General features: G+C 65.9%; 2 protein-coding genes across 4 annotated transcripts in view; both read left to right on the top strand.

Annotated features, from left to right (window-relative positions):
• Nucleotides 1-4,601, top strand: part of RGS12 (regulator of G protein signaling 12) — a 118,807-nt gene extending 114,206 nt beyond the window's left edge. For all 3 annotated transcript variants that reach the window (XM_043573102.1, XM_043573104.1, XM_043573105.1), the window contains one exon: nt 4,111-4,601. In XM_043573102.1, the coding sequence (XP_043429037.1) occupies nt 4,111-4,337 (227 nt within the window). In that variant the 3' untranslated portion in view covers nt 4,338-4,601. The remainder of the gene's footprint in view (nt 1-4,110) is intronic.
• Nucleotides 4,602-6,680: 2,079 nt separating this feature from the next.
• Nucleotides 6,681-14,954, top strand: HGFAC (HGF activator; the record flags this gene model as incomplete). Its single annotated transcript, XM_043557026.1, has 14 exons — nt 6,681-6,863; nt 7,410-7,587; nt 7,739-7,835; nt 8,079-8,158; nt 8,868-8,990; nt 9,073-9,204; nt 9,294-9,404; nt 9,499-9,673; nt 9,879-9,964; nt 10,560-10,815; nt 12,833-12,972; nt 13,277-13,417; nt 13,504-13,652; nt 14,698-14,954. Coding segments are annotated over 14 exons (2,034 nt in total), but the record flags the coding sequence as incomplete, so codon positions are not given.
• Nucleotides 14,955-23,235: the final 8,281 nt, after the last annotated feature.

Raw genomic sequence — 23,235 nt, 5'->3', positions numbered from 1 at the left:
TAGCCACAGGGAGGCCTGGCATGGCCTGGGATGGTCCCAGGGCCCCACCCCACCCCACCCCCCCGTCTCACCCTCCCCCCTCCCCCCCCCACCGCCGCCCCACCCCACCTCTGCGCTTACTCTTTCTGAATGCTCTCTCCAGCAAAAGCCTGTCCCTTCCGTCCGGGTGACCAAGGGATCCCCCACACTGAGCACACCTGCCTCCTGGGGGTGGGGGGGGCAGACAGCCCAGTCCTCCCCAGTACAAACTGTGGTGTGCATGGAGGTGACTGGCTTTCTCAGAGATATGTCGGTGCTGGGGGCCTGCCACCAATCTCAGGCCACGAGTCGGAGGGAGCCCTCTGCCGGGGGCCTCGCCAGAACACCCCTTTCCAGGGGAGTGTTCTGGCGCTCCGGCCCCGCTCTGGCTGGGGTGGGCCCAAGCAGACCTTCCCCAGCTGGATGCCGGGCTGGAAGGCTCCGCAGGCTTCCCAGGGCCGACTGTGTTTGCCCAGCCCCGCCCCCCCTCCCCCCCCCCCCCCCCCCCCCCCGCCTCCACAGCCCCAGCTCAGGCTGTGACAAGTCCGTCTGCTGAGGATGAGATGGCCCTGGGAACCCCGCGGCGCAGCCATGCTCGGGACCCGCCTTTTCTGTGCGTCCTTCCCACCATGCCTGCATAGGTCTGCTCCACGTGACTTCTGGGTCTGAGTGGGAACCACAAGCCGCCAGGGGCCACCTGGGGTTGCACAGCCAGAGCACCTGCCCACGGCCCCCCCCCAGGACCCCATGTCCACGCCTGCACCCCACGTGGCCCCGGGACGGCACGGCCCCCATTCTCCCTGAAGTCGTCCCCTCCCCCCACCGCGTGCTGCTACGTGCAGGTGCTCGGTACGGGCTTTTGCTGAATGAAGACCCTTAGACCAGTAACCCCCTCCCCGCCCAGCACATCACGTAGTCCAGTGGGCCTGGGGACCCAGTCAGCCTCTGTGAAAGTGCTGGAACAGGGAACCCGGGGCCAGCAGAGGGCTGGGAAGGGCCAGGGGCCGAGGTCTCCTCCCTTCCCCCTGAATTTGCTAGTTCAGCAGTGCCCACGCCTCCTCGGGCTGTGGGAGCTTCTGGGGGGCAGCCTCACAGGTGATCTGGAGCACGGGCACCAGAAGTCCCAGCAAAGGCTCTGGAGGACAGAGAGGATTCCTCTTGGCCAGGGAGGGCCATGGGACAGGCAGCTGGGCTTGGGTCCCGAAGGAGAGCTTGGAGGTGGCCGAGGGGTCGAGCCAGGCCTCTGGGTCCGGCCCCACTCTACAGCCCTGTGCCCTGCTGTCCCCGAGAGGAGGGGCCCGGCTCTGCCGTCCCGGTGTCCTCACTCGGAGCCTTGAGAATCAGAACAGACCTGGCTCTGTTGGCACAGAGAATGCCAGCGGACAGCGGAGGGGTGGCCCAGGGACGGACGGCCCGCGAGGGGCAGGAGAGCTCCCACCACTCCAGATTGCAGGGGGAGCTCCAGCAGGGTCACGCTCGGAGGGGTCAGCCAGGGGGCAGGGTCTCCAGTGCCCTGAGAAAAGGAGGGGTCGGCAGAGCAGCCCGAGTGAGCAGGGGACCAGGTTTTGGGTGTTTGAGGGACACGGGACAGAGGACCTCCATGAGCCTCGCCGAGCGCGGGCCTCGCGCATGGGGCAGAACCAGGTTCCCTTTGGAAATGGCAGCCGTGTGGCCCTGTGGGGTCCTCACACTGGCCCTGCCGGGGAAGCCTGCTGCACGGCCCCGGGTCCTGCCCTGAGTCACAGGCCCAGGGCCACCCCTCCCTCAGGGCAGCAAATCTGAGCAGGGCGGGCTGGAAGGGCCTGGCCTGTGGCCACCCTCCCTGTGACACTCGTGCCCTTGACCTGTGGACCCCCCCACTGCCCTGTCTCCAGAACCAGTCACTCCTTCCTCCCCATCCTGAGCCCACTGAGTTGCCCAGGGGCCCGCGGCCAAGACCTGACCGCCACCCCTGAAGCTCCCTGTGTTCCCAGGGGGTCTGTATGGGGCTGGACAGGAGAAGACTGGGCTCCTGAGCCCGTGTGGGGCCACAGGCCCTTTCATGCCCTGGACAGATGCCCACACTGGGGGCAAATGATTAAGGGGGGCAAATCCCTGCCTCTCTGCACGCCCCCAGTCCCAGGAGAAGAGCAACTTCATCATCCCCAGGCCCTGCAGCCTGGTGCTGGGGCTGTGGGAACGCAGTGACGAGCCGGGACGGGGAGATCCCAGCAGGCCCCAGCAGGGTGTCTGTTGAGCACCCGAAGGGCTGTGGCGTGTGGACCCTCGGACCTTCTGGAGGGCAGGCTTTTTGGAGCTCCACCGACCCCCCAACTGCTCTGCCACCACTGGACCTGCCTGAACGGGATGGGCCTCGAGCAGCCCTCTGTGGGTCGGGGGTGACCCACGCGGGCCAGGCGCCTGATGCCGATATGCGTGGAGGCCCAGGTGAAAGGCCCTCCTTCCGCCTCCTTGACTCGTCGCTGGGAGGTCAGGCTGGATGCCCTCACGGGGGGGTGCGTGCCTCTGCCTGCAGCCCGGACTTGCCCCGGGGTGGGGGTGGGGGGCGCACGGAGGCGCCTCCAGAGGTGTGGGGTGCGGTGGGGTCGGGTGACTCTGGGGGCCACAGGGCCGCTGGTAAGCCCGGACTCCTGACCTCCACAGTCATCCCCACTCTTGCTTGTAGGCCTTAGAACCAGGGAGGGAACGGTCTTCCCCTCCACGGCAAGGCTGGGGAAACTGAGGCCCAGGGACGGGCAGTCAGCGGAGCAGGACACCGTGTCCCTGGGGGCTGTGCTCCTTCTCCAGCCTGTCCACTGTGGGCCAGGGCTTGGAGCCTAGGACTCCCCCTGCCCCCCACAGGCCCCTGAGGGTCCAAGGTCACCCCTGCAGATAGGACAGCACTCCCGCCCGTCCCTGGCCAGACGAGGGCCCTAGAGTCCTGCCTGCGCAAGTAGCCCTGGTGGCACCGCTGGTCCCACCCCGAGGGTGAGCCGGGAGCGTGGTGAAGGGGGCCGAGGGTGTGGCCAAGCACGCCCACGGCCGCCCCAGGCTGGTCCCCGGGGCTCCATCCGGAAGACACACTTCTGCCCTCCGGTGGCCCTGCTGGGAGACGTGACCCCCCCCCCCCCAGGGTCTAGAAGCTTCCGAGGTGGTTTCAGGCAGCCCGGGGGCAGGGGTGGGGTGGAAGGAAGGTGACAGGGGGTGCCCAGGACCTGGAGGAGAGGCTGGGAAGGACCAGACTTTGTGAGGGTGAAGACGTGTCCCCGAAGCAGCAGTCCGGAGGACAACCAGGTGGCCAGGATGGGAGGGCTTGGGGCGGAGCGGGGGGCGGGGGTGGGTGGTGGCCAGGAGCCAGGCTTGGGCCCCTGCCCGACTCTGGACTGAGCCCCAGCCTGCGGACAAGCCCCACACTGAGGTCCGCAGGTGGAGGCCGGGAGCACCTGACCTGAGGAACAGCCCCCACCCAGTGCTGGGTCCCCCCCACCAGCCTCGAGAGAGCTGCTCCCCGGAATCCTCTGCATGGCCAAGGGCCCCATCCCACCCCCCACTTCCCTGAGACCCCCCCACCCACCCCGGCCTGAGGGTGAGCCCTGCAGACAGCCCCAGCAGGAGGGATCAGGGGGCCACACTCGCTCGGGCTAGGGGGTTTGGGGACCTCAGCAGGTAGCTGACTTCTGTTCTCAAGCCACAGTCGGGCCACGGGAGGGCCACGGGAGTGTCCGAAGGGCACAGGTGACCCGACCCAGGGTCCCCACCTTTGCCATCCCCCTGCACCAGCCTCTTATGACTCAGGCCCAAGCCCCCTGGCTGGGCCCGCCACACCATGCGGCACATCTGCTGAGAGCCCCCCGCCGTTCTGGGTGGCGGGGGTGCCGTGAGGGCCTGGGGGCGTGCTTAACTTAACCAGAGGTTGAGGTCGGCGCCCTGCAGACAGCTGTCTGCAGGGCAGACCTTCCGGGACTTCCACCCCAGGCCCAGGGCGCCCAGGGTCACGGATCACCTGTGCCTATGTGACGAGGGTGGTGCAGTCTGCTGCCCTGGGTTCCTGCTGGGCTCCAGAGCCCAGGACAGGGCAGACTGGTGACAGTCTCTCTCTTCTCCCTGTGACAGGAGGCGGAGCGAGAGGCAGCCAGGGCCTCCCAGTCAACACCATCATCGACGTGGACCGCATTGCTGGCTTGGCACCTGGGCCAGGCAGCAGCATCCCCAGCGTGCGGACGGGCCCCCAGAGGTCACGGGCCAGTGGGCCCCTGACCTCGGACCTCCGTAGACTGAGCCCCGTCCCAGGTGGGCCTGCCAAGCCCAAGGCCGGCCCACACCACGCGACCTTCGTCTGAGGCTGCCCCGAGGCCCGACCCCGCGCCTGAGCTTCCCCACCTGGACACGTGTGCAGAGGCCCATGATCTCGTGGGGACAGCCCCATATCATCTTGAGGGCCTTGGAGGGGCCACCTTGGCCGCCACACCTTCGGGAGCCAAACCAGGAGAGGGCAGGGGGGCCCGGCCTCGGATGCTGGCCACAGCTGGCTCAGTGGGTTCCTCGGACCCTGTCCCCTGCTGCCCCTTGGCTCCGGCCTTCCCTCAATAAATCAACTTTGGGGACCCCCCGAGTGTCAGCCTCATGCTGGGTGCGGGGGCCACAGACCCTGCGCTCGGGAAGCCATTGTCTCGGGGGCTTAGCAAGGGAGGGGTTGAGAAGAAAATGGCTCTTGGTGCTGAGGTCAAGGGTGGGCAAAGAGAATGAAGGCGACCTAACGGGACCCAAGGTCGTGGTGCTCCGGAGCATGAGAGGAAGCGACCCTCTGGGTCAGGGCTCCGGGTCACGTCCGCTTTGTACCATGCCCTGCGGGTCAGTGCGGGGCTCCTTCTGGGGCCACCACCGGTGGGGGCAGGGCTCAGCCTGGGAGACCCACAGACGGCGGGGCACTGGGCTGCTGTGGCTCCCACGCGCAGCGGGGACTCTTCAGGCGGCCCCGCCTCAACCCCTGCGCCTGGCCCCAGAGGGGTGGTCTGGTGGGGCCGTCTGCGGAGGAACCGCCGAGAGGAAACCTGACCGCCCGGAAGGCCTGGGCGCAGCCGGCCCGAGGCCGTGGTGAGTTTGGCTACAGAGTGGCTTGAGCCTCATGGTGGCGGGGTGGGGGGCGGGGGGCAGGCCAGGCCATCGGGCAGGGCCACCGTATGGTGCTGGCTGAAGCAGGTAGAGACAGTCATCGGCCCAGGTTGCCTCAGCGGAACCCCAACATGGAGCAGCTGAGGGGCCCGGCACCCCTCCCTCCAGGGTTGCTGGGAGGAGCCCAACTCACGAGTACTCAGCAAGGCCCCCGGGGTGGTTCCAGATGCTTGTAGGGGGCAGCGCCCAGCGAGCAGTGCTCTGGATGGGGCCTTGGGAGGGGCCAGAAGGGAGAGCAGGGCCCAGCACCCACCATGTCCCCCCCACTCCCCAACACTCACCCCTCTCCCGTCCCCCCAGGCACCCACCACGCTCCCCATGCCCCCCTGAGTCCCCGCACCCACCACACTCCCCCACCCCTGCACCCACCATGCTCCCCTCCCCCCAGCACCCACCACGCTCCCCCCGCCCCCTGAACCCCGCACCCACCATGCACCAGGCTGGGTGCACACTCAGTTTCCACTCTCCCTCCTTTTGTGCAGATGGCAAAATGGGCCCCAGAGAGAGAGTGGTCTGGGGGTGCACAGCGAGGTGGCCACAGTGCCCAGCTGATCCCTAGGCCAAAGTGAGGGCCGGCCCTCGCCTCCTCCCCATGTGGGCCACTGAGCTAATCTACAGGGAACCCGGGGCGGCTCTGCCTGGCGCCCTCCAGTCACACGTTCTGGGACTCGTAGGGGTGGGGAGGACCTACTACGGTGGTGTCCAGGGGGCAGCCCGCCCCAGGTCCCAGATGGAGAGCGCGAGGTGCATGCAGACCTGGGCAGGATCCTAGGCCATGTCTCTGTGGCCTTGGGGGGCCCTGGGTGCCTGGCTGGGGCTCTTCGGGGGACCTGAGCCACCCAGAGATAGCTGGCCCCAGCCAGAGCTCAGGATGGGGTGGGGGCAGACCCAGACACAAATGGGGACAGGGTCACATCAGCTAAGCTGTGAAGGGGAAGCCCAGGGCTCAGGGAGTCCAGGGGTGGGAAGGCTTCCTGGAGGAGGTGCCCCGGGGGTCCAGGCCAGGCGGGGGAGGAGACATTCCCGGGCAGCTTGCAGAGTTAGGGCCGGGGGACTGCCGGCTCCGGTGCTGCCCGCCTCCCCAGCTCTACTCCCATGAGAGCCCCCCACCCCAGGCTTATCCTGGGAGGGGCCAAGCTGGAGTGCTGGGGACAGCAGGGGCCCCTGTCCTGGGCTCATTGCCCGCAACAGTCAGCCCAGCGCACACACCCTCCTCTGGGCTAGCACCCGCCCCCCAGGCCTGGGAGGCTCAGCCACTCTGGTTATCGATAGTTCACTAACAGACCGCAACCAGCCCTGCGGAGAGGCAGGGACCGGATGCTGGGGACCAGATGCTGGGGCCAGGAGTTCAGGTCCCCACTGGCTGTGTGTCTGAGGGGTCTGAGGATATTGTCAGGTCCAGGACTAGCGTGGCTGATGCCAGAGGGACAGCTGGACCAGGTGGGGAGAACGGGGCAGCAGACACGAGGACCATGTGGGGCCGGCACTGGAGGCAGCCAGGTTAATCATTGCCAGGTGGCCTTGACCCCCCACCTGCCCTGGCCGCTCTGTTTCCGCCTCCTGCTGCCCCTCACGCCAGCTCAGGAGCCACGGGGCGCTGGGCCTGGGTTCCCAGCCTTTGCCCCCTGCCCGGAATGGCCCTGCTCCTGCTGCTGCTGCTGGTGCCCTGCGGGGCCCAGCCCCAGGCTGGCAGGGTGAGCGCTGAGCCCGTGGCACGGTGGCCGTGGCCTCCCTGTGCCCACCCTGGGTCCTGGGGCCGGGGTGGGCTGTGGAACGTGGGAGGGCTCCAACTTGGTGAAAGCTGGCCTTCGGCGGGTGAGGTGGCATGCTGGCTGGCCTAGGGGGCCTGGGGGCCTGGGGATCTGACCTGCTGGGCCCCCGCCCGGGGGCATCAGGGCCGCTGCCTTGTCTTTGGGTCCCGCTGTCTGGGGACTGGGTGTGGGACCTCTCCGGGCCTCACGGCTGCTCTTTAATCCCCCAGAACAGAAGGCAGGGGTGCCCCAGCCTGGGCAGATGCCGAGCCCGCCCGGTCTAACCCTGTGGGCTCGGCAGGAGGGAAGGGGATGGGGCCGGGCTGAGGAACCCAGGACGGCCAGTGTCCCCTTGGTTTCTCCCCTAAAACTTGAGAGCCGCCCTATGGAAACCAGGCCGGGACTGCGACCAGCCCAGCCAGCGGGGCCTGAGTGTGAGGGGCACCCATCCCACACCGACGCGATCTCAGCCCTCTTTGCCCTTCCCAGAACCTTACGGAACCCCCAGAACCTAACGCCACAGTGACCCCGGGGACCCCCACGGCCCCCGTAGCCTCGGTGACCCCTGTGACCCTGGCCACGAGTGCTCCAGAGACACAGGGACCCCGTGGCAGGGGGCTGAGCCCCCCGCCCGGGGCTCCCTCCAGCAGCAGCCCTGGGAGCCCAGGTGGGTCAGGAGACCTCCCGGAGGTGGGAGGCTGCACCGGGATGGGCGGGCCGGGAGGGGCGCGGGGGCCTGCTGGCGAGTGGGGTGTGCGGTGTGGGGTCAGGAGGTGCCCAGCACGGGAGCCCCTGACCCCTCTCGCCTCCCCCTGCAGTGCTCACAGAGGACGGGCAGCCCTGTAGTTTCCCCTTCCGCTACGGTGGCCGCATGCTGCACACCTGCACCTCGGAGGGGAGCGCCCACAGGAAGTGGTGGGTCGCCGCTGGGGACAGGGCCCGCATGCACAGACCGTCCGCCTCCCCTCCTCCCGGTCCCCACGGCCCCTCGTCCAATCCGGAGACCCCCCCGCCCTCCACGCCCCGCCCCCAGACAGCCTGGCACACAGCAGGCGTAGGGAACGAGCCCCAGGGCGGTCAGAGGGGCCACCCGGCGGGCATCACACTGGGGCGGGCTGATCCCCGGCCCGGGGGACCCAGGTGCCTCCTCTCCCCCAGGTGCGCCACCACTCACAACTATGACCGTGACAGGGCCTGGGGCTACTGTGCGCAGGCCTCAGCGCCCAGGGAGGGCCCAGGTGGGTGCCCAGGGAACGGGGTGGGGGCTCCTGAGCCCAGGCTAGGAGGGGGCTGGGGGCGGTGAGCGCAGGGGAGCATTATTAGGGCAACGTGCCGATGGGGCAGGGGCCAAGGGGACAGAGCTGACCTAGAACTGGGAGATTGCTTGGAGTACGTGAGGGGACTTTGGGGTTGACCCCGCTGCCGCCCTGGGGGGCCGGGAGAGGACAGAGGAGTCATCAGCCCTGGGAGAGGACAGAGGAGTCATCAGCCCAGGGGCCTGCAGGAGTGCGGAAGGTGGGACCCCTCCCAGGCAGGACCCTGCCTTCTCGGAGCCACGGTGCTGCCTCAGACATTGCTGGGACCAAGGCGCCCCCTGGTGGTGTGGCTGGACCACGCGGCTGCACAGTCAGAGTCCTGGACAGAAAGGAGGGCCCATAGGGTCGACGGGGCACAAGGGTCCCAGGGCACACAGGTGGGGACGGTGCTGTCTGACGGGACACCGGTACAGGGCCAGAGGCCCGCTTGCCCAGGGTCTGAGTGCTGGGCAGGGGTGCTGGGAGACGGGGGAAGGTCTACGCCCCTTCCCGGGACAAGGGCACCCAAGGAACCCAGAAGGGGCACCTTTAAGGTGGTGGGTCCGATGAAGGCCCTGCAGTCCTTGGCAAACAGAGAGGGTCACAGGGTTTGGGGTACACCTGCCCCCTACACCTCCCCCTGTCCCCCCAGCTGCCCTGGATCCCTGTGCCTCTGGCCCATGCCTCAACGGGGGCTCATGCTCCAACACCCAGGATCCCGAGTCCTACCACTGCACCTGCCCCATGGCTTTCACAGGCAAGAACTGTGGCACAGGTGAGCAGGGCCACCGGGGCTTCTGGCGGTGGGAGGGTGGCCGCCCGGTGCAGTGGGGTGCAGGGCACTCTGCGACCCCCAGAGCGATGCTTCGATGAGACGCGCTATGAGCACTTGGAGGCGGGCGATCGCTGGGCCCGAGTGAGCCAGGGCCGAGTGGAGCAGTGTGAGTGTGCGGGGGGCCAGATCCGCTGCGAGGGCACCCGCCACACAGGTAGGCCACGGCAGGGGGCGGGGCTCGCCGGGTCCCCCAGCGACAGCGTCCTCAAGGCCTGAGGCCTAGCTTCTGAGCCCTCCCCCCAGCTTGCCTGAGCAGCCCGTGCCTGAACGGGGGCACCTGCCACCTGATCGTGGCCACCGGGACCACCGTATGCGCCTGCCCCCCGGGCCACGCTGGGCGGCTCTGCAACATCGGTGAGTGCGTCCGCCTGTGGCCTGCGCCCCGGGGCCGGCGTCGAGGTGACACGGCCTGGGGCCCCGGGCTCATCGCCCACCGTGCTGCCCACAGTGCCCAGCCAGCACTGCTTCGTGGGGAGCGGTGCCGAGTACCGAGGCGTGGCCAGCACGGCGGCCTCGGGTCTCAGCTGCCTGGCCTGGAACTCCGACCTGCTGTACCAGGAGCTGCATGTGGACTCGGTGGGCGCCGCGGCCCTGCTCGGCCTGGGCCCCCACGCCTACTGCCGGTCAGCACTGGCCTGCCCCACCCCCCACCACCTCATGCGACGTGGGTGGGGTCTGTCCTGGGGGCAGAGGTCAGGCCCACGGGGCCCAGGGCCACAATGTCCACCCCCAAGCGGAACGCTGCTGGGGAGGGGGCGTCAGGGGCCCCACCCTGCCGGGTCCTCCCACCCCCCTCACCGCCCGCCCACCCGCCTCTCCACGCGCCAGAAACCCAGACAAGGACCAGAGGCCCTGGTGCTACGTGGTGAAGGACAGCGCGCTCTCCTGGGAGTACTGCCGCCTGGACGCCTGCGGTGCGCGAGGGTGGAGACCCCCGTGGGCCTCCCTGCTCCCCTCCCGCGCCTGGCCTCCCCTCTCTGGAGGACCACTGCCCCGTCTGGCAGATGGGGACACTGAGGCTCACTGGAGCAGGGCGCGGCCAAGGCCATGCGGCCAGGGGTCAGAGCAGGTCCCCTGGGGTGGCTCCCACTCAGCCTCAACGGGGCCCCCGACGGCCTCCAGAGACAGGGAAGTGCCGAGCAGCGGTGCATAGTGTGGGCAGGGGGTCCAGCGGGCACCCCTGGGAGTGGGCAGGGGGCCCCGTGCCCCAGGGCCGTCTGACCCTCCTGGGCTCCCAGGTCCCAGGCTGCTGGGAGGGACAGGAACACCTGCCAGGTCCCCTCCCACCTTGGTTCCCACAAAACCCTGTGATTGGGTGTCATTTCCCCTTCCTGCAGAGGAGGAAAGCTGGGTGCCTGTGAGGGCAGAGCTGGGCTGAGCCCTGGACCCTCTTCCCGATGAGCTGCCTGGGGTGGGCTGGGAGGCGGGGGGAACCGCCTGGGGGCCTGAGGATGGCAGCCGGGACCCATTCTGGCCCGGGGTGTGCGACCCAGTGACCTGTGCTCCCAGAATCCCTGGCCAGAATTAACCCCCTACCCGCCGAGGTCCTGCTGAGCCAGCCTGAGCCTGCCTCCACGGGACACCAGACCTGTGGCAAGAGGCACAAGAAAAGGAGCTTCCTCCGGCCACGCATCATTGGTGGCTCGTCCTCACTGCCCGGCTCCCACCCCTGGCTGGCCGCCATCTACATCGGGAACGACTTCTGCGCGGGGAGTCTTGTCCACACCTGCTGGGTGGTGTCTGCGGCCCACTGTTTCTCCAACAGGTGGGCGCCTCTGGCCAGGACCCCCCCACTCCATGCTTCATCCCATCCACCGGTCCCCCTCCCACCATCTACACTCCGCCCTCCCGGCCGCCCTGCCACCGTCCATCCACACCTCTGGGCTCGCCAGCTGCCGCCCATGTGCCCGTCCACCCTTCACCCCCCATCCTCCCACCTACCCGTCTGCCTGTCCTCACCCACTTGACGCCGCCCGTCGCTCAAGTGCCCCCATGTTTCCCCACCTGCCCGTGTAACCCCCACGTCCGGCCCCTCATCTGACCGTCGCCCCACTGACCCAGGAGGGACTCGGCAATCAGCCCGGTGCAGGGCTTGGAAGCTGCAGAGACCAGCCTCACCCCTGCGCCCCAGGGAGCCCCGGCAGTCCTGCGTCGGGGGTGGGGCGGGGCGGCTCTCGGAGGAGGGGCCCGGTGCCGAGAGGGCGGTGGGCGGGGCCGTCCCCGACCCAGACCCCGCCCACCCCGCCTCCCTCCGGGCCGCGGAGGCCTCGCCCACTCAGTGAGCCTGCAGGCGGGCTGGGACTCGGGCCGCCGCTTGGGCAGTGGGGGTCCAGGGCGTGGGGCCCACCGGCACACACCGGAGGAGCGGGAAAGACCAGCCCCTCCCCAGCTTCCACCCGCTGTGATGGGGACAAGGTTCCCCATCTGGGGGTCCAGACTGGGAGGCTCCCCCCTGGGGGGAGGCGAGTGGGAGGGGATGGGCCTGACGGTGGCATCCCGGGGATTAGGGGCTGCGGGAGGTCTGCGGGGTTTGTCAGTGTGAGAGTCTGGCACTGAGCCCCCCTCAGTCAGCCAGGGACCATGGCACGGGTGGGGGGCAGTGGGCTCAAGTCAGGAGAGGGTTTAAGAGGCTGGGTCAGGGGGTGCGCCTGGGTGGCTCAGGTCAGGACCTCATGGTTTGTGGGTTTCGAGCCCTGTGTGGGGCTCTATGCTGACAGCTCAGATCCTAGAGCCTGGTCCGGATTCTGTGTCTTCCTCTCTCTCTGCACCTCCCTCACTCATGCTCTGTCTCTCAGCAATATGATTAATGTTAAAAAAAAAAAAAGAAAAAAAAAAAAAAGGCTGGGGCAGGAGAGCAGGGGCCCACTCCTCCCATCCATGGCAGGGCTGGGGAGGGGCCAGGCAGGGGCAGTGAGGTAGACAGGGGTGTTAGAGGGGTGTTCCTGGACTCCCAGGTGCCCCTCAGGAGGGGCATGCTCCTTTAGCAAAGGGCAGAACCTGGCACCCAGAGCTGGCAGACAGCCCGCTCCTCCCTGCCCTATACTTGGACCAGCCCGGTCCTCCTCCTGTCCCTGGAGGCCTGGGGGCTCCAAGCCCTCAGTTCACCGGCCATCCACCCTGAGAGCCCACCTGAGCAAGACCCGAGAATGGCCCAGCTCTGGCCCTGGATTGGGTTGATGGCCTTGTCCAGAGGCCAGGCACCCAGCCCTACTGTGTGCTGAGCATCTGGCTGGCTGCCCATGGCACAGGAGCCCATCTTCCAGAAGGGCCTACGGCCTGGGACAGCCTAGTGGCCAAGGTCCCACAGTGGCCTGGAGCTGGAGTCCAAGGCAGGAGGGCCAAGCCAGCATGAGAGCTAACCGCTTCCATAGGAGATGGGAAAACAGAGGCCCAGAGAGGGGACCGAGAAGCTGACCATGGGGGCCCAGGGCTGTGCCCAGCAGGAGTGAGGGGCTGTATCTGGGGGTCCCCACAGGCTAGACAGATGCTGGGTCAGGGCTACCAGGCAGGGCTGGGGTCTCCACCCACTCAGGCCCCGATGAGCACGGCCCCCATGCCCCCATCTGCATGAGGTCCCCAGAATTACTAAAGGTTGTGTGTGTGTGTGTGTGTGGCCAGAGCCCAGCCCTCTCCTGCCCCTGCTCAGCCCCCCAAGGGCTGCAGGAGGCCTGCACAGTCCTGGATCTCCAGGACGCTTGAGCCATCATGGGTCATGGGGAGACCCAACCTCAGGGGCCTGAGGGGAGGGCCCGGGTCCTGCTGTCACCAGCCGTGTCGCACAGCCCCCGCAGGGAAAGTGTCTTAGTGGTCCTAGGCCAACACTTCTTCAACCAGACAACAGACGTAACGCAGACGTTTGGCATCGAGAAGTACATCCCTTACCCCATGTACTCAGTGTTCAACCCCAGTGACCATGACCTGGGTAAGTGAGGCTTGGGGCTCGTTGGGGTGCAACAGGCCAGAGCCAGGAGAGGGGCAGGGGTAGGCACGAGGCCGACCTGGGGAGAGGGGCATGGAGAGAGGGGGAGGGAAAGGAGGGGGGAGGGGAGGGGAGTCGGGTGCAGGGCAGCGAGGGTGCCCGGGACGGCAGAGTGGCCTTGGCCTGGTGGGAGGAGGACCCGGGTCTCCCAGTGCGCAGCCCCTCCGTCTCTGGCACCACCCTCTGTCCGGCAGCCCCCCCCCCCCCGCCGTGTCCCAGGCTGACCTCTGGTCTCTCTCCTGCCCAGTCCTGATCCGGCTGAAGAGGAAGGGGGACCGCTGTGCCGTCCGCTCCCAGTTTGTCCAGCCCATCTGCCTGCCTGAGCCCAGCAGCCCCTTCCCCGCCGGACACAAGTGCCAGATCGCCGGCTGGGGCCACCAGGACGAGAGTGAGTGGGGGCGGGAGCATCGTGGCCAGGGGTGTGGCCGCCCACCCCCGGCAAGCCTCACCCAGCCTGAGGGCACCTGTCCGCAGACGTGAGTGGCTACTCCAGCTCCCTGCGGGAGGCGCTGGTCCCCCTGGTGGCAGACCACAAGTGCAGCAGCCCCGAGGTGTATGGGGCCGACATCAGCCCCCACATGCTGTGCGCTGGCTACTTCGACTGCAAGTCTGACGCCTGCCAGGTGAGCCAGGGCTCTCAAGGATGCCGGCCCCCCCGCCCTGGGTGGGGGGGGGGAGCTCAGAGCCGAAAGGGACCTTGACTTGAAGAGCCGGCAGGGGAGCCGGGCAGAGAGTGCCCCTCCCAGTCAGTGGCCCGCACCCCCGGGCTGGGCGTCCACTACTTCTGGAGGCGGTCCCCGTCCCAGCCGGCGGGGAGGAGCCCCTCTCACATGATGGGGAGGCTGAGGCCCAGGGAGGGGCGGGGTCTCAAAGCCTGGACGTGTCCCAGTTGCCCAGCCACAGGTGGGCACGTGACACTAAAGGCCAAGTCCCTTTTCGTCCAGAGTTCCTCCACGTGGGCTCAGTCGATCAGCCCGTCCCCAGAGCTGATTTATCGAGGGCTCCACGAGCACTGTCTTGTTTAGGCTACACGTCAACCCCGAGACAGAGGAACAGCTTTCTTTGCCATTTTATAGACGGACAAATTGAGGCTCAGAGAGGTCCTGTCACTCTTCCCAGGTCACACAGCTCAGAAGCGGCAGGGTGGGGGGGCCTTGACACTGGCCCACATGATCGGACGAGCACCTTTGGGGGAAGTCAGGATGGGTTTCTGCACGAGGGGGCATTTGCACTTATTTGGAGGACTGAATAGGAGTCTGCCAGGTGGCTGGGAGGGCATTTCAAGGGGGGGACTGAGCCTGAGCCAGAACACGGGGACCCCCTCCCGCCTGGTCCGTGCAGGGCGCGTGCTGGCGGGCCGGCTCGGGAGCCCGAGTGAGGAGCTCACTGCTGGGCGTGGGGCTGAGAGGGATCCATGGCACGGGTGCGGTCACAGCGGCCCTGGAACCCGGTGACCTCGTGTCTAGGAGGCTGGGGGAGGGGGGACAGTGCTCCACCTGAAACACCCTTGTCTTCTGTCCCCCACGCGGCAGCAAGTCTGCATCGGGAGCTCCTGGGAGTCCTCACCACAGGCTCCTCTGGAGACGTTCTCGGGGCTGGGGCTCAGGAGGCGGGAGCTGGAGCACCTCTGTGCTGCTGAGGGGCTGAGCCGGCCTGCCTCTGCTGCAGGGGGACTCGGGCGGGCCCCTGGCCTGTGAGAAGAACGGCCTGGCCTACCTGTACGGCATCATCAGCTGGGGCGACGGCTGTGGGAGGCTTAACAAACCTGGCGTCTACACCCGTGTGGCCAATTACGTGGACTGGATCAACGACCGGATCCGGCCCCCTAAGCGGCCTGCGGATCCCTCCTGAGGCACCCCACCCCTGGCGTGGGCGTCCCGCCTCTCACCGCTCCCAAACTCCTGCAATAAAGATGTCTCCGCGAACCTGGCCCACGCTGCCCGTGCCTCTGCCCCCGGCTCAGCCCTCCGTCCCGGGCCTTGACCCCCGGCCCACGTCTGTAGATGGCGTGGCTGAGGTCCAGGGCTCCCGGAGCCAGGGCCCCACCTTCCTTTGCTCAGTGGAGAAGGGAGCCTGCAACCCCCCAGGAGGGGTCTGGCCCCAAGACCTGGGGGGGGGGGGGTGGTCAGGGCAGGGGCCTTAGTCTGGAGCCTGTCCAGAGCCCGAGCTGTCTCTAGCCGCCCCACTCAGGCCACCCCCAGGCAGGCAGGGCTGGGGCCCAGGCACCCCGCGTTGTCCCAGGGCGGAGTCCAAGCCAAACAGTGCGTGGGACCTTAAGACTTACGACAGGTTCGTTTGAAATGGCTGCTGGCCCTTATTTTCCTTCAAGAGGGCAACCTGACTGCAGCTGTCCCCAGGGGGAAGGCCAGGGACTCCCTCTGAGGGAGACCAGCAGGCCCAGAGACCGCCAAGGGCGTCCAGGGCAGCGGGCCACTACTGCTAGGTACCTCCAGGAGCCAAGCTCCTGCAGCAGCTGGCCAGGACACCTTGGGGAAGGATTCACAGATGCTGGGAAGAGCCCAGGATTCCAGGCAGAGAGAGAGAGAGAGAGAGAGAGAGAGAGCAGCAGCTGCAAAGGTCCTGAGGCACGGGACGTGGCTTGTCTGAATCAAAATAAGGAAGTGTGGTTGGAGACCAGAGGAGGCAGGGATGGGGGCTGCTGTGGGCCGCGGTGAGGTGCGGGGTGTGCCCTGGGGTCCCTGACGGGGCTTCGGCAGGGTGGACACGCAAGGACCTCTGTGGCCAGGGGGAGAGACCTGGGTGTGGGGGCAGGACAGAGGGGAGCTGCCGCCATAGCCCTGGTGCCCAGCAGCGCGTGCTTCAGGGAGCCGGGGGGCCCTGGTCTCGGGGAGAGGCCGGGGGATGGCCCCACATTCAGTGCCTCCCCACGGTCCTCCACGCAGTCCCCACCCACCTCTCCTGCTCCTCGACCCCCAAAGCCTCTTTCTCCCCTGTCGTCTCCACAGCCCCCGTCTTGGACCAGGTCTCACCACCTCTCTTTGAAGTGACAGGCCGGGCTTTCTGAATGTCACTGCCCTCCTGCCTCGGAACCTCCCCTAATCCCTGTGGCCTGACCCCACCTACCTCCCGCCCCTCTTCTGTCCCCGCCCCGCCCCCCAGTCTGTGCTCTGGCCACTCTGGCCTCCCTCTGTCCATGCAACTGACCGGAGCCCTCACTCATGCTGTTCCCACTGCTTCTAGAATGTTCTCTCCCAGGCCACCCCTCCCCCTTTCACTCGGTGGAGCTCAGGTTACTCGTGGAGGCTGCTCCTGAGAGGCCAGGCTAGTCGGGTCCTGCCCCAGTTGTTCCCGTCCTCACGTGTGCACGTGGGTGCAGAGGACATGGGCTTTGCCAGCCGCCTCTGCTCTTAGCCTGTGTCGGGACCGCGTCCCGAGGCTAGGCGGATACAGCGGGAACAAAAGCAGCTTTGTCTTCCTCCTGTGACCCGGTCCGGCGCTCGGCCTCTTGCTGACGTTGGTTTGCCAGCGATCCGTTCCTGTACCGAGAGAGGAAGACGCCCCAGAGCCCCTTCCCTGAGACTTCTCGCACTAAGCTCTCACTTGCCCAAATGGGGCCCCAAGGCCACACGTAGCTGCAGAGGAGGCTGGGACGGCAGGGGACTGGGTTGTCATGACCGGATCAGACACATCACGATGGGCACGCAGCGCTCCAAGCAAGACCAGAGAAGAGAGCCCGGTCCTGAGCCCTGGTCCCTCTCCCCACGGCCCCTCCAGCTGGCCAAAGCGCCCTGCTGAAGCCCCCACGTGTTGGTCCCAGCCCAGGGCCGCGGCGTCTGGTTGCCGTCGCCACAGGAGCTCCAAGCGTGGGGAATGTGGGGCCTCCCGCAGCCTGTGCTTGGCTCCGCCCCACCATAACCCCCCCCCCCCCCGCCCCTTCTTCCCTGTGGGTGTTAGCCTGGATCTGTTAAAGAGGTAGGTGGCTCTCGATTATAGACTGTCTAGCACGAGGCCGACCTTGCATTCCTGGAGGGCACTGTGCTGAGTCAGAGCGAGCCAGCATCGATTTCCCTGGCTCCCTCCTTTTGGGGCCACCTCGATGTTATAAGTTGAACTGTGTCCTCCCTAACATTCATATGTTGAAGTCCTAACCCCCAGGACCTCAGAATGTGATCTTATTTGGAGGGAGGGTCTTTACAGAGGTGATCAATCAGAAATGAGGTCACCAGGGTGGGCCCTGATCCAGTATGACTGTGCCCTAGAAGGAGGGGAAACGTGGACACACACACACACAGAAGTGCCACAGTGGAAGGTGGCCTTCGGCAGGCCGAGGGCAGAGGCTTGGGGCAGGCCCTCCTTCACAGCCCCAGAAGGAACCAGCCCTGACGATTATCTCGATCTTGGACTCTGGGCTCCAGAATTGCGAGACCATTGATTTCTGCTGTTTCAGCCCTGTCTGTCTCTGGCACCTTGTCCTGGGACCCTAGAGGACAGACACACCCAGATCCCTTGACTGAAGGTCACAGCTCCTTTCAAAGATGGGAATGAGGGGCGCCTGGGTGGTGCAGTCGGTTAAGCGTCCGACTTCAGCCAGGTCACGATCTCGCGCGCCGTGAGTTCGAGCCCCGCGTCAGGCTCTGGGCTGATGGCTCGGAGCCTGGAGCCTGTTTCCGATTCTGTGTCTCCGTCTCTCTCTGCCCCTCCCCCGTTCATGCTCTGTCTCTCTCTGTCCCAAAAATGAATAAACGTTGAAAAAAAAAAAAGATGGGAATGACCGTCACCTTTGTGGATCGGTGACCCCACCCCACCCCCGTCCAGCCCTGGGCCACCGAGTCACCCTTGGTGGCTGCCCTCCAACACCACCTGTCCGATTATCCTAATGCTGTGCCAGCCTGTTGGGACCCTGGCTGATCCATGCTGCCTTACTTTTTACAAGCTTTTTGGGATTTACTTTCATTTTTTTTTAGGACTTTATTATGCTTCTGAGTGAGATCGGCCTTTCTTACACTCCTTGACTCACACAATGACTTCAGGAGTATCCCTTCTTTTATCGTTCCCTGGAGGACTCTGGAATGATCTACCTTTGAAAGTTTGGTAGAACCCTGCATAAAATTCCCTGGGTCCAGAGTTTTCTTTACTACTGGTTCAGTATGTCAGTAGTTGCTGCACCGAGGATTCTGTTTTTTCTTGCACCAGTTATAGGAGGCCGCACTTTTATGAATTTGGCTGTCTAAATTGTCACATTTGTTGCCGTGGAGTTGCTGATGGTGTCCCCCGTCACTTAATCTCAGACGGACCAGAGCCCTGACTTTGTGTCAGCCACCTCCTGGCCTCCCGCGCTGCGGTCGAGAAATCTGCTTTACATCAATTGTTCTTTCATAAGGACCCTCCGTCCTCTGGTGGCTTTTAGGACGCCCTTCTCTCCCACGTGGGGCTCCTCCCTGTCTCCTACCTTGCTTGCTGTCTGTTGCAACCTCACTCAGCTTGAAGGTGGCTGGCACCCTGCCTGGGTGGTGACTCAGGGATCCCGCCTCTTTGTATCTGGAGCTTCCGGTGTCCGGTGAGGCTTGGAGTCCACCCCCAGACACTTTTTCTGTGTCACAACTGACCTCGAAACTCAGGGTCCTGATCCGACAGTCATGTACTGAGCTCACCATTCTGTGGGCTGGTAACTTGGCGTGGGCGGGGCTGACCAGTTTTCTAGGAGGGGCTGGCTGGTTCTCTGGGCGGGGCTGGTGAGGGCGGAGCTAGCTGGTTCTCTGGGCGGGACTGGCCACTTGGCATGGGCGGGGCTGGCCACCTGGCGTGGGCGGGGCTGGCCGGTTCTCTGGGTGGGGCTGACCAGTTTTCTGGGAGAGGCTGGGTGGTTCTCTGGGTGGGGTTAGTGTGGGCAGAGCTGGCCGGTTCTCTGGGCGGGGCTGGCAACCTGGCATGGGCGGGGCTGGCCGGTTCTCTGGGTGGGGCTGGGTGGCTGTCTGGGCGGGGTTGGTGTGGGCGGAGCTGGCCGGTTCTCTGGGTGGGGCTGACCAGTTTTCTGGGCGGGGCTGACCAGTTCTCTGGGTGGGGCTGACCAGTTTTCTGGGAGGGGCTGGGTGGCTCTCTGGGCGGGGCTGGCATGGGCGGAGCTGGCCGGTTCTCTGGGTGGGGCTGACCAGTTTTCTGGGCGGGGCTGGGTGGTTCTCTGGGTGGGGTTAGTGTGGGCGGAGCTGGCCGGTTCTCTGGGCGGGGCTGGCAACCTGGCATGGGCGGGGCTGGCCGTTTCTCTGGGCGGGGGCTGCCTCGTTCTCACAGCTGGAGGCATCAGTGAGTCTTGGGCTATTCTGCTTCTGGGAGTCACCTGGCTGTTGGCTCCTGCCATGGGGTGACTAGGCCACGTGTCGCTCCTCATCCAGTGGGTCAGCCTGGACTTGTTCGCGTGGTGGAGGCTGGGCTCCAAAAGAAAGAGGAGCGGATGTGAGCATTTCCACTGTGCTTCATTCGTCCAAGCCAGCCATATTCCAGGTGGACAGATGGATTCCAACCTCAGTGGGAGGAGGTATAGGGTCACACTTCCAGGGTGCGGGTGTGGCGGGAGGAGTCACTGCAGCCATTTGTTCAAACGATCTCCCACATTGTCTGTCCCAGCTCGGACTGCCACCAGCTACGTAGGGCTTAGACAACAGGAACTTACTTCTCACAGTTCTGGAGGCTGAAGTCCTAGATCAAGGTCCGTCAGGGCCGGTTTCTAGTGAGGCCTCCCTTCCAGGCTGCAGAGGCCCACCTTCCTGCTCCACGTGTGCTCTGAGAGAGGGGACATTGCTGTGTCTCCCCCTCTGCTGGGAAGGCCACAGTCCTGTGGGATTGGGACCCCACCCTTATGATCTCATTTAACCTTAACTGCTTCCGTAAAGACCGTATCTCCAAATACAGCCACGTGGGGGGTTCGGGCTTCAACCCAGGTGTTTTGGGGGACATGATTCAGCCATGACACACCCCCTCATTGTGGGGTGAATGTAAAGTGTGGGAGATGGTGCCAGGTGCCCTCGGCTGGGCCTGGAAGTGGGGCTCATCTCTTCTGCCCAGACTCCACTGGCCAGGACCCCTTCGTACAGCGCCACCTATCCGCAAGGGGCGGGTAGACACAGGGCACGGTGTTTGCCCCTGTCAGGTGGTTCCGAGCCCCTGGAGATCCCAGATGAGGCAGCCCGGCCCTGGTCCCGATCGTCGCTGTGTGTTTGTGGACCCATGATCATTTTCAAAGACCCTCACACACACAGTCTCACGTAGGGGCTCATCATCATAATATGAGGCAGGAAGAGGAAACGGAGACCAGAGAGGTCACGTGACGGTCAAAGTTCGTTTGGGTGGTGAGTGAGTGGCAGGTGCAGTGTCTGGAGCCAGGTCCTGTGGCCCAAGTCTGTGGCAGTGGCAGTGGCAGTGTCCCTGGCCGTGATGTCCAGCAGCAGCACCCCCGGCCGTGTGGTCAGTCAGGGATGACCACACGTCATTAACGTCACTAGCGGCCATGGGGTTCTTGGGAGGGGCCAGCCATGCCCCGTGGCCGTGAGTCCAGCTGTGTGGTGGTGTTGGGCCGGGGCGGCATCTGGTGTTAGGAACGTGGCTGTGCTTCCCTACCGCCCTGCCTCCCAAAGCTCCTGCTGGCTCTCCAGCCTCCCCTGGGTTCTACTAGAGGCCTGACATTCTTCCAGCAAATTCCTCCCTGCTCCAGCGGCCAGAGTCCGTTTCACCCGGCAACCGGGGCTGGAGCAGCTGAAGAAACTGTCTCAGTCCCCTTGGACTGCTGTACCAGAATGCCACAGGCCAGGGGGCTGTTTCTCACAGTGCTGAGGCCAGGAGTCTGAGACGAGGGCACAGGCAGTGTCGGGTTCTGGCGAGAGCCGCTTCCTGGCTGCGGAGGGCCACCTTCTTGCTACGCGCTCACACAGCGGGGAGAGACCATCTCCTTGCGTCTCTTCTATAAGGACACTACAGATCTTCCCCAACTTACGATGAGCTTGCCGTGGAAATACTGAAGTCCAAAAGGCACTGAATCCGTCTCCCTAGCGAACGTGGTGGCTCAGCCTGGCCTGCCTGTCCCAGGACACTCACATCAGCCCACAGTGGGGCAAAATCATCCAGCACAAAGTCTGTGTTATAACAGTGTCGACCATCTCACATGTCTCATTGAAAGCGAAAAGGGTTCTGTGGGTGTAGACGGTGGTCAGTGCACCGATTGTGTCCCCTGGTGACTGGGTGGCTGGCCGGGAGTGGCTGGCCAGAGGCCTCGGGCCTTACAGACTGTGCCTCACAGACCGCTAGCCCGGGAAAAGATCCAAAGTCAAAATCTGAAGTACAGCTTCTACGGGATGTGGATTGCTTTCCCCCTGTCCTGGGGTTGAAAAATCCCAAGTCGAACCATCTGTAATTGGGTCATGGGAGCTCTACCCTCATGACCTAATCGTGTCCCAAAGGCCCGACCTCCTAGCTCCATCCCACCGAGCGGGGGTTTGATCTTCAACACGTGAATCTGGGGGGACACAAACATGAGGACCACAGCAGGAACGGAGGAGCAGAGAGGCCCGAAGTCTGGGAGTAGGAGCCGGGCAGGAAGCTCTCCCCCCTTCTGCAGCCCCGGCGGCCACGTGGAGGGGAGGAGGCTGTCTGTCCTGCTCCAGCCCGCATTTTCCGGCCGGTGCGGGAGCAGGTGCAGCTGCCAGGCAGGGCAGGAGCCTGGGTCTCGGCCAGCGCTTGGGAATGCAGCAGGGCCCTGCCCCTCCCTGCAGGGATGACCGAGTGCCAGGCGCCTGGGGCGGCGGATGTGTTGCTGGCCACAGCCCCCAGCCGCCATCCGGCTCCACGCCGGCTGTCCCACGCCGGCCCCTGGGGGCCCGAGATGTGTGGGGGCATGAATGGGGCTCTGTGGCTAGGCAACTGCTCCACAGAGGGCGGCTGCTGGCTGCACAGGTGATGTGGGGGTGGGGGAGCCGGGGGACGTGGGAGAAACAGGGCCGCTTCGGGGCCTGGTGTGACCCTGCTGCACATCGGGCCCCAGCCAGACGGCACCCCGGCATCCCATTCGAGCCCGTGGCCCACCGGGGACCCACCCTGTCAGGTCCCCAGGGGCAGCGGGAGCGTGTGCCCAAAGGGGGTGAGCCTGGCTCTCTGCACCCGGCATGGCCGCTGCTCGGTGGGGACTCCGAACCAGGGCTTGCCAGGCCCTCCCCGCCGCTCCCCCCTCGGCTACAGACTCTGCTGACCGGCTCAGTCCTGGCCATGAGACCCCCTGCCCACCGCTCTGACATTAGATCCCCCTCAGTGAGAGGCCCTAGCCCGAAGGGCCTGCACAGGGCGAAGGCTCGCATACATGCCCCACAAACGCCGGCCTCCCTGCCCGTGCCGATTGGAGTCAACGGAACAGTGTTTATTCCTCCCCACCCTCCCTGCCAGAACATAAACTCCCTGAGGCTGGGAACACTCTGCGTTTCCTTGCTTTCCCAGGGCACTGCCCCGTCCCCTCTGCTGCTGTCCCCCTCATCCTGTGATGCTCCTGGAGGCATGGGCATTGGAAGCCATCTGAGAAATGGGGGCAGATGTCCAAAGTGTAGACCTGCCGAGCCCCCCAAACTCCCTGGGCTCTGGAAGAACCAGGGGCAGCTGGACAGGGTTTACAGGGTGGAGGAGGAAAAATCCAGAAGCTCAGAGCCCCCCCCCCCCCACCTCCTGCTGTGAAGGGGGCTCCTGGTGGGTCTTCCACGGAGCAGTAGAGCCGGGTGTGGGGGAGACCACGCACAGAGACCCGGACGCCCCCCTCCCCCCCGAAGCAATCCAGCAATCCCACCTGCACTGGGGTGCATGCCGCCAGGGGACTTGAATGGACTCCCCCTCCACTACCCTGCCTAGGAGAGGCGAGGGGGCTGGAGCGCCTGGGGGCGAGGCGGCCTCCTAGGCCCCAGTCGTCCCAGGTCAGTGGGTTGTCAGGGGTGTCTGGTGACAGCCCTGGGGCGGTGGGAGGGGCAGGTGCCGCAGGGTGAAGCCAGGTGGGGGGAAGACGCCCCGTGAACGTGTCTCCAGTTGCCAGGTCGTGGCCTCTGCTTTTGGACGAGAAGCCGCCCCCACCCCCACCCCGCGCCCCCATCCGGGCGGTGGGGGCGCGGCGTCCGACCCAGGCGGGCCGGGTTCCGGGGGGCGGGGCCGCAGGTGGCCGCAGGTGCCCCGCGGGGCCGGCGGCGCAGGGGGAGACCGGCGCCCCGCCCGCGCCCCGCCCCCGCC

Source organism: Prionailurus bengalensis, chromosome B1 (assembly GCF_016509475.1).
Source record: "Prionailurus bengalensis isolate Pbe53 chromosome B1, Fcat_Pben_1.1_paternal_pri, whole genome shotgun sequence".
Classification (NCBI taxonomy): Eukaryota; Metazoa; Chordata; class Mammalia; order Carnivora; family Felidae; genus Prionailurus; species Prionailurus bengalensis.
Note: the sequence above shows the minus strand (reverse complement) of the source record. Positions and strands in the feature narration are given on the sequence as shown.